The 10480-nt window shown below is 43.8% G+C and overlaps 1 protein-coding gene across 6 annotated transcripts in view; it reads left to right on the top strand.

The window, feature by feature from the left end:
- The window catches only part of LOC105024973 (mitochondrial fission factor homolog A), a 34315-nt gene extending 23982 nt beyond the window's left edge, over positions 1-10333 (top strand). For 2 of the 6 annotated variants that reach the window (XM_010895310.5, XM_010895312.5), the window contains exons 2-7: positions 7295-7501; positions 7744-7922; positions 8201-8292; positions 8564-8737; positions 9339-9417; positions 9794-10333. In XM_010895310.5, coding sequence (XP_010893612.1) covers positions 7295-7501; positions 7744-7922; positions 8201-8292; positions 8564-8737; positions 9339-9417; positions 9794-9925 — 863 coding nt within the window. In that variant the 3' untranslated portion in view covers positions 9926-10333. Of the gene's footprint in view, positions 1-6416; positions 6730-6798; positions 6819-6928; positions 6947-7061; positions 7154-7294; positions 7502-7743; positions 7923-8200; positions 8293-8563; positions 8738-9338; positions 9418-9793 lie in introns of those variants that run through there. The other 4 variants (XM_010895311.5, XM_010895314.5, XM_010895315.5 and 1 more) reach the window with 4 other exon arrangements.
- Positions 10334-10480: the final 147 nt, after the last annotated feature.

Genomic DNA, 10480 nt, shown 5'->3' on the forward strand with positions numbered 1-10480 from the left:
GAACCTACGTGCTCACACTAACGTTATTTGCCTTCCACAAGGCTGTTCATTAGTGTATAAATATTGGACACAAAAAAACTACGAAAAATTCAAATCGACAAAAACAATAGTTTTAATATTATAACAGGAGACAGCACAGTCTCACTGGGAATTTGCTCAAAAACATACAAAAACTACGCGTTTTTGGGACACCCGATTCGTGCAAAAAAGCACGAGCTAACAGGTTTTGTGCCTTTTTCCGCGTTTCAGTGAGACAGATACCGTAGCGTTGTTGTATCAACTGAATTTAAAGATTTTTGCCCAAATCTGGTATGATTAGTACAGCAACTAGATGCAATCATATTTGCATAGCTTTAAACATTGTTAAGTTTTCCTGATGAGTTGTGGCCAGTGATGATGTGCGCACGTAAACACAACCTAGGTTTGTGCATTTTCGCATGAAAATGCTCGAAAACAAACAAAATACTTTTCGTAAGTTTTTGCACAAATTCACTATGTAGCAATCGACTATAGTGCTAGTCAGAACAGGTATAGCCTTTCTCTAAACAAACAATATGCGTTTCTGGAAATGTTTTTGTTAAACCTCCCATTTTGAGCTGGCTGTGAAATATGTTGTTTATGCTTTGTGCGTATAACCTCTAAGTGGAATCACTATCACACCTCAGTCAGCTATGAAATTCCAAGCTTGAAAGCGAGCGGTCTTGATGACTTGGGGGATATTTCAACACATGCGTGACATAGATGCGTTTTGAGTCGACCGTGCCGCTTTCAAAACCAGTGTGCAGAAATCACAGAATGCATCTCCCTATGACCTAGTGGCCATGAATAAAACAGTGTTGTAAACAACACGGGCATTAACTTATCTAGGCTAGGATTCCAATACACCATCAGTTACCTATTTACAGTGACCTCTGAACTTAGAGGTGGTGACCAAATGAGGTGGAACATGACTATAGTACGCACAAAATGTGGTAAGCGTGAGCACACACAAAAACACATCCACTCCTTCCCCCATTAATTCACGTAGTTGAAAATTTGACCTCATTCACACGCAGTCAACGTGCACACACCCATGTAGCCAAATCATAACCAAACAGCTAGTATAAGCTGTCCTTGTGATCCTTAGTGGGTAAAGCGGGTCATTCCACAGTCGGCATCATCACTGCGCATGTCGTGGGCACAGCAGTGGTCGAAGGTGTAACCTGGTTACACTGTAAGACAGGTTTTGATTCCAGCCCACTGCTGTTGAAGCACGTCCACCCTTTTCTGTCCTCCATTTAAAACTGTAGCCTACTATGTTAACATTTCTTTCTTTTTTTCTCACAGTTGTTTGGTAATTTCATGTTTATACTATTTCATAAGCCCCCACCCCTACACAAATAAATCTGAGATTTGTTGCTATATATATAGGTATTGGGGCTTCTGTCACTACAACAACAACAACACAGCCCTGAAGCATTCCCCTTCACATTGCAATAGAGTATGTGCCATGTCTCACCCAACCTCCTTAGCTAGCCCACTGATTTAGCAACCCCCAGAGTTGTCAAGCAGAGTCACGACCATAACAACAAACACCACTCCTCGTTAGCCAAGGCGGGGAGGTGAAAATGGGGGTCTGAGGAGTGTAATCACTCAAACGGGTGACTGGGGGCATGAATCCGACGGTTTAACCCCCCGTAAGCCCCTAAATCCCCAGTTAAGAGGGACACAACTAATGAGCTAAAACCTTATGTGTGGCTGCACACTGGTTGGACCCAGACAGAAGACCGCACTAACCCCCTGGTGCTTAAGGAAAGCAAAGTGTGGTTAGGAAGTTGCCAAGAAGACGCTGTTGTGTGGTGACGGAGATGACTACCATGCATGACTGTTGCAATGCTGTGAAGGAGATGACTACAAAGCATGATAGTCGCAATGCAGTGACGGAGATTACTACCATGCATGATAGTCGCAATGCGGTGACGGGGGTGACTAATATGCGTGATAGTCGCAATGCGGTGACGGGGGTGACTAATATGCGTGATAGTCGCAATGCGGTGACGGGGGTGACTAATATGCGTGATAGTCGCAATGCGGTGACGGGGGTGACTAATATGCGTGATAGTCGCAATGCGGTGACGGGGATGACTAATATGCGTGATAGTCGCAATGCGGTGACGGGGGTGACTAATATGCGTGATAGTCGCAATGCGGTGACAGGGATGACTAATATGCGTGATAGTCGCAATGCGGTACCAGAGATGACGACCACGCATGATAGTCGCAATGCAGTGACGTAGTTGATAATTATCAAATGGACTGTCGTTACGGTGATGAGTTATGCAAAAACAATTGTGCTTGTGAGATAGCTGACAATTCCACTGAAGGGGGTTGCCATCGAATGTATATTGTATCAATATGTTACTTTAATGGGAAAATCACGGAATGGGAGTTGATTGCAACACCCAAAATAAAAGGGACTTACCTCTAAGAAATGTTTTTCATTATCTCCATTTTTGGAATAGGTTTCTATTACATTTAACATACAGTGGGTAATAAGAATGTTAGGTTACAGTACTGTATAAAGTAATCCTCACAATTTTTGTTTAGGTTTTTGCAGGCCCAGATGACTGATGTTCCTGAGCTCAGCGCTTTCATGTCAAAGCCTGCATGCATTGAGCTTTAACATAATTCTGATACACAGTATTGAGGTTATTCATAGAGATGACATGACCCCCTTGGTTCACAATCAAAACAAGTTCAGTTGAAAGCCCAGATATCCAGCACCATCTGTTGACATTAATCAGCAAACACAGGCAATAAGCTAAAGCACTGAATATTTTAAATGTATCCTGCCTTATGTGAAGACGCCTTTCAGCAAAATGCAGAATACAGAGTTCAAGTGCCCTGCCATGTTTTTATGTCAAAACTCCAATAGGACCCTGTTTATGTTTTCTTATTGGCACCCCCCTTTGACATCAGTTGTTGTCTGACCAAAGGCGCTGGCAAGGAGAGGGAGAGTTTTGGGAAAAGGCAGCCAGATCACAAGCGTTACACCGAGTGCAATTTCTCTGGCGCAGGAGACAATCTTAATTTGGTGCACTCGCCGACATGATTGTCAACCGGTCTGTAAAAGAAATGTATTGTTGTCTAATGGCCTTTTTATGATGGAGAAAGCGCTTTGGGGAGAAAAGACTGTGACAAATGTCTGATAATCCCGAGTTTCCTGGAATGGAAACAGAATACTTTGACCTTTTTGATCTACAGCGGTTTCTGTCCGAACGGGATGTCAAACCCAAGTTAAACATGCTCTTCAGTCCCATTTATTGCTACCGGTGTATTCTGTAAAGATGCATGTGCTGTTGAAATAGTCAGTTCAAACAATAACTGAAAAATTGCAGTTTCCTCGTAAATGTTCTACTTTTGAAATAATAATACCTAGCCATGTTATTACGTACAGCCGCATGGGATTATACCGACTGCCTCATCCATTAGAACAAAAAAATACTATTTTTTTTAGCAATGTAATTGTAATCTACATATATCCTCAAACCATGATTACATTTTTTTTTAAATCTGGGACTTTCAGCGACGTACGACAACAGTGGTCTTAGCTGTACCCAGTGGGGCTCACAATGCGTACTAATACCGGAATTGTACATTCAGAGATATTTAATATTTGACGAATCGCCAGTTGTTTCACTCCGTCTGCCTGGGGTGAGTTTAGGTGGTTGGTCTGTGTGCCTGCCTATAAAAGAAACGGGACGCTGTTTGACTGCTGCACAACGATTCTTAATTAAATAAGGTAAAGGTCACAAAAGCATGATGTCATGAGGCAAGAGTTTCTACAAGGCCAGCTGTGTTTTCCTCACAGTAGCCAGGTTATCATAGCTAATTTGACCCGGCTTCCAGGGTTGTATCAGTTCAATAGAATCCTTATTCTGAAAAGCAAAAGACTCACAGATATTCTAATTGAGGGCGTTAGAGAGTTGAAGCGTCGAGAACGCTTGGAGGAGCGTGAGGAAGAAGGCTCGGCTGCGGACAACCGGTTTAACGGCTGTTACGGACAGGATGTGGTTGAACAGTCTTGTTTTACACTTTACGTTCACATTTTATGAATGTAGCAGACGCTCTCATCCAGGGCGATTTACAGGTGTAATGGTGAATTATGTATGTTCCGCTGGTTTAGCAGGTGATCAGGAAAGAACACAAGCGGTAGGAGGATGAGAAATGGAAGAGGCAGGGGGGCTGCTGGGGTGGGGAGGACTATGAAGTTCTGCTCAAGGCTCAAACAGGGTGTACATACCGGTGGGTTAAAACATTATATAGAAACAGGGTGAGATCAAGAGCATGATGCTGGAGGAATTGATAACTACCCAGGGGACTTGGTGAGACTGTGAGAAGGTCTGGAGTAGAAAAGCTTAATGAGTGTGTAGAGAGGATGTGCAGGTCATCATATCATGTTTTTTCTAAAGGATATACAAACCCGATTCCAAAAAAGGTTGGGACACTGTACAAATTGTGAGTAAAAAAGGAATGGAATAATTTACAAATCTCATAAACGCATATTTAATTCACAATATAATATAGATAACATATCGAATGTTGAAAGTGAGACATTTTGTAATGTCACGCCAAATATTGGCTCATTTTGGATTTCATGAGAGCTACACATTCCAAAAAAGTTGGGACAGGTAGCAATAAGAGGCCGGAAAATTAAATGTACAGATAAGGAACAGCTGGAGGACCAATTTGCAACTTATTATGTCAATTGGCAACATGATTGGGTATAAAAAGAGCCTCTCAGAGTGGTAGTGTCTCTCAGAAGTCAAGATGGGCAGAGGATCACCAATTCCCCCAATGCTGCGGCGAAAAATAGTTTCTCAGAGAAAAATTGCAAAGAGTTTGAAGTTATCATCATCCACAGTGCATAATATCATCCAAAGATTCAGAGAATCTGGAACAATCTCTGTGCGTAAGGGGTCAAGGCCGGAAAACCATACTGGATGCCCGTGATCTTCGGGCCCTCAGACGGCACTGGATCACATACAGGAATGATACTGTAATGGAAATCCCAACATAGGCTCAGGAATACTTCCAGAAAACATTGTGTCGGTGAACACAATCCACCGTGCCATTCGCCGTTGCCGGCTAAAACTCTATAGGTCCAAAAAAAAAGCCATATCTAAACAGGATCCAGAAGCGCAGGCGTTTTCTCTGACTGTGGCAAAGTGGGAAAGTGTTTTGTGGTCAGAGGAATCAATTCATAAACTTGAGCAATTTGTCTCCTCAGTCCCCAGACGTTTGCAGTCTTTTATAAAAAGAAGAGGGGATGCCACACAGTGGTAAACATGGCCTTGTCCCAACTTTTTTGAGATGTGTTGATGCCATGAAATTTAAAATCAACTTATTTTTCCCTTAAAGTGATACCTTTTCTCAGTTTAAACATTTGATATGTCATTGTATTCTGAATAAAATATTGAAATTGGAAACTTCCACATCATTGAATTCGGCTTTTATTTGTACAGTATCCCAACTTTTTTGGAATCGGGTTTGTAAAAAGGACAGACAAAGGTGCTGTTAAGATAAAATGAATGGTAAATATTTACATTTCAGTTCAAGCGAGGTGACAGATGTTAATGGAGAAACAACCTAGTCGTGTGTGACAAAACACTATTGTCTAAGTTGGGAAAAATATCTGTAAATTGAACTGATTTAGATTTTTATAATAGCTTATCTTCATTCTTCAACATGATTGCCTAACTGCCTAAAACATTTCAGCCATAAACACAATGAAAACTTTTTTGACCGCTTGTGAATATTATTTCGATACCATGTAAACGTTTTGTATACGTTGTCTGCCATCTGCCGACTACTGCCCGGGATTCATCCGTGAAGGGCTTGCTTAAGTATGAAGGGGCCATCGAAGGCGGGCATTTGCACACTGAAATCGGTTGCGAAGCCAAACTAGAGTGAGTTCAACAGCCTGGTGGGGTGAGCTTCTGAATAGTATGTGCAGAATTTCTGGTTGTGCAGTACCATAGTTTCATCCGTGGTCCGGATGGTTGGTCTCAGGTGATCACGCAGATAAATACGGAAGTGGACGTCCTGTGTTGCTATGGTTACTAGTGGTCTATTTTGGCAAAAGAGAACTGATCACTAACTTGGATGGACGTAAACAAATTTGTGCACTACATTTTAATAGAAACTAGCTTTTTGTGCATATTTAAATTGTATTTGTACAGTGTAGTATATTTCACAACCATCAATTCACCGCTGGTTATTTTACACCAACCTTTCCAATATCTAGACGAGAGCGGACGATAAATGTGTTTAAGCAACGTTAGTCGAATCCGCCATTCCCAATCAAAATAAAAGTCCCCTATTAGGCTTTTATCCCTAGGTTGGCATCGGTTTCAATGTGAGACTATTATTTCGAAGGTGTTCAGAATAATCCCCCAGTATCGGTCTCTGTTTTTGTTTCTAATGTTGTTCACCGCACACACGTCTTTTTTCGTCACCTACTGCAATGTCAAAATCCGAGCTATCACGATGCGTTTAGTTTACCGGTACTACAATTAATAAATGCAGCTACCTAACATTCTGACACTGCATGACTGTCGCCTGCTTATATCGACTATACGGCCATGCGTTTGGTTGATGACCCGCACACAGGATTTTATTGCATTTTATCATTGAGCTAATATAGTAGTTATACGAATCTGGAGTTCAAGGAAGCAGTACAACATACGGGTATGTTACTTATGAACTGCATGAAGCTGTTACTAGCTAGCTTTAACGTCAAAACTGTGAACGAACCTTGCAACGATAATTGTTAGCATGTATGTTCGTTTGTAAACACTTGATAGCTAACCCTTTTAAGGATAGTAGCTACGCTATGGCTGCCTACATACACAGACTACGTTGTTTTTGTTTTAATTATACCGCCGTATAATTGGTTTTCCATTAGGTTATTTTCTGATGATTATATCAGCCTTGCATTGATCATACTATTGGATCATTAACGTCTTTTAAACTAGCTAACTACAGGGCTTTCCTCATTCATTGCTTGTTCTCACGTGTACGGTCAAGTCAAGAAATCCTGATTGGCCCTCTGCCAGCGTCTCACCTACGCGGCTTAGCCAATTAGTGCACATATTGGACCGTGTTTGTTAAGGTTGTTTTGGACTAGGCAAAGAAATCAGGCTTCATTATATACATTCGATGCCTTTTCCGAGACAGCCTGTAAAAGCCATTGTACCTAATTAATGTATACATTTGATTTAATACCTTAGATGTCTGTTGTTGTTATTACTAGGCCTGATGAGTGGGGCAACCTTCCCCTCTTCTGAGGAGGCCGAGATGAATCGTCTCCACTATCAGCTGGAGTACACGGAGGGCATAAGCCAGCGAATGCGCATCCCCGACACACTCAAAGTGGCCCCCGAAAACCAACACGGCCTTGTTTCCCAGCAGCCCCCGGCCCCTCAGATGATGCAGGTGCCAGAGAGGATTGTTATAGCAGGTGAGCAATGGCCAATATCAGTCTGCTGAGAATGTTTTTCTCAGCAGACTGATCTTCTTGATAAAATATGGAGAAACCTATCTGGATGTCGGTGTGTTGGTCCAAAGGCCTGTTTAGTTGACGAGTCGTTGTACTGCCACGTCCTATGGATCACGTTACATTCAGTTGCCACGTTACATTCAGTTGCCTTCGATTCTGCGCATCGCCAAAACACGTCGCCTTTCCCCTCCCACCGTCTCCAGGGGATGAAGCAGGGGACCGGTACTCCCGGCCCAGAGACCTGGACCTGATCCAGTCGACTCCTCCCGTGGACCTGCTGGACATGAAGGCTCCGCCACGCGTCCTCACCCTCAACGAACAGCCCCTGGACTCTCTGGAGACAGACACGGCCCCCTCGCCACAGCCCCGTGGCAACCAGGCGGTGAGTTGGGGTCAGTTGTATGATGTCATTAGCGCTAGGCTAATGTCCTGCCAAAAGTCATTCTTGGGACTGTGCAGTCTGGAGCATGCTAACCAGGTTCCCGTGTCTCAGATTGATCTTTTGCATGCTACAGTGGTAACGCAGAGCGGTGTGTAAGTAGGACCGCCCAGTTACTATCTAGTTATCTTGGGGAGAAATAGGCCCAATGATGCTTTTGATTGGGATCAGTCCGTAAACTTGGCCTAAGATGCATCGGTAACACGTTCCACTGTCCACAGGTCCACTCCCAGCCGCGGTCACGGAGGGAACGAACTGTGAGTGATAACTTGCTCGTCCGCCAGAGTGGCCCGGCCGGCAGAAGCGACGTGAGGTAAGAATCAGCCCAGCTAGGATGAGGAGCCCATGGTATTTCGTTTCCTTTGCTGTTGTTATGTGATGCCTGTTCTCGCCACCCAGAACCAAGTGATATTTCTGGAGCTTACCAACACCTAAAATCTGGAAGGGGAGTGGCTACGTGGCCCGTTCCCCTCGCTCTCTATGGTACACCCTCTGGAACATCTGAGTAAAAGGCCAGATGTGGTTCAGGGTTGCTGAGATGAGTCACACGAGAGACTATGAAATGCCCTCCCTCCTTGTCTCAGTGTGACCCTGTCGCCTGTGGCCCCACCCCTTCGAGTCTGTCCTCCGCTCTGTCCTCCTGAGGATGTGATGGGTCTGCAGTACAGTGCCACCGGAGTCCTCTCCTACATCCAGTGCACCACGCGCCGGGCCTACCAGCAGGTCCTCGAGGTCATGGAGGTCGACAACCACCGCAGGTGAGACGCGCACAGTGAGTCCCAGGTTCCGCCCTGTTCCACACCCTGGCCTAGAAAGGGTCGATTGCACGTTCTCTGTATTAGAAGGTGGAACGCTGCAAGTGGAGGGATGCAAGCTCACACTTCAGGAGAAGGTGGTGGATGTGGGACGCGTCCGATGAGTGGCCCCACTCATGGGCGTTGACCCTCGGCCGGGGTGAGATAAAGGTCTGCTGTGTTTGTCTCATCCCAGTCTCAGTAAGCTGCAGTGCAGTGTGATTAGCTCGTAGCTATTGGAAACAGATTTCCCTAATCTGTTTGTTGTTGTGAAATCTGTCGTCCTCTGGGAGGTCATCCAACAACCGTTCCTTTGACCGTTTACATTTAGATCTTTGCCCATAGTGAGTGTGCGTGAAAGCTGATTGGACAGTGTGTCAAAAATGAAACGGAAAATGTAGTCCTCCAGTTTGGAACATGCACTGCACTTCTGTATGGATATGTAGGCTTTTGCTGTGTGGTGGTCTAATTGATAAAATGTAACTTTGTCATGTAAGTGGATACCATTTGTACTGTATGGATTCCTCTGTGTTTTGAAAGTAATATAATTGTTATTTTTCTGTAGGGCTGCTCACTTGGCCATCGACCTGGACATGACCCCTGATGATTCAGGATTAGTGGACGCCTCGTCACTACGGCGACAGGTAGTCATAGCATTGTACACTGCAGTGCCGGCCTTAACCTTTTGGGGGCCTCTTTTTCCCTAGTGGTCCGGGGCTCACTATGAGTCCAGGGCCCCTAGCAGTCAGGGGCCCTAAGCAACAGCCTATGTCGCTTATGCCCAATGCCGGCCCCGGTACCCTGGTTTCACATCATTCTCTTCTTAAAAGACTACTGTCCTAACACACGTATGTAATGTAATGGAAGAAATTAAGTAAATTCCACAAAAGTTCAGGAAATTTCAATGACAGTCCTGAATCCATGTGGAAGTGAAACACTTAAGGAAAGAATGGAAGTCCCCATAAGGAGCCATCAGTCCAGGAAACTGAAATAATTTAAAATACTCCCTCTCTCATTCAGATTGTGAAGCTGAACCGTCGTCTTCAGCTACTTGAGGAGGAGAACAAGGAGCGCTCTAAGCGGGAGGTGATCATCTACTCTGCCACAGTGGCGTTCTGGCTCATCAACACCTGGATCTGGTTCCGACGTTAAATCCACATGGAACCTGGGATCGGGGAACCCGTGCTGCTTCCTCCAGCGTCGCTACAAACTGTTCATATCATTTCTAAGTCTAGAGTTGCCATATAATTTGTCCTGAATGTCCTAATCCTACCTTAACCTTTCTAAAACCAGAATTATCTCATTTTTAAAGAATCTGAATTTCTATGTTTTGAATAGGGGGGGGGGGGATCATGTGTCAAAAGGTGTTTTTATTTTGTGCATTCTGTTTGAAGCAAACAATTTTAAAGTTTTAGCTTGAAAAAAAAAGCCCAATTTCATTGCACTTATGAAATGTTTTTGCAGCAGAATTGACGGGCTGAATGTAAAATCTATGACCATCCTATGACATCAGGGTTATGTTATGCACTGTTAGTGTCATGTTATGCACTGTTAGTGTTATGTAATTGCTGTGTGCATCGGAAAGAAATTACATTTGAAGTCGTATTCTCGTGACATAATGCAAATGTGTAAATAGAGAGGTGTGTATGTACAATGTGATATTTATTTTAATGTTATTGTCTAAATCAGTTGCTGTTCTCACTGTCA

The sequence above is a fragment of the Esox lucius genome, chromosome 3 (genome assembly GCF_011004845.1).
Source record: "Esox lucius isolate fEsoLuc1 chromosome 3, fEsoLuc1.pri, whole genome shotgun sequence".
Taxonomy (NCBI): domain Eukaryota; kingdom Metazoa; phylum Chordata; class Actinopteri; order Esociformes; family Esocidae; genus Esox; species Esox lucius.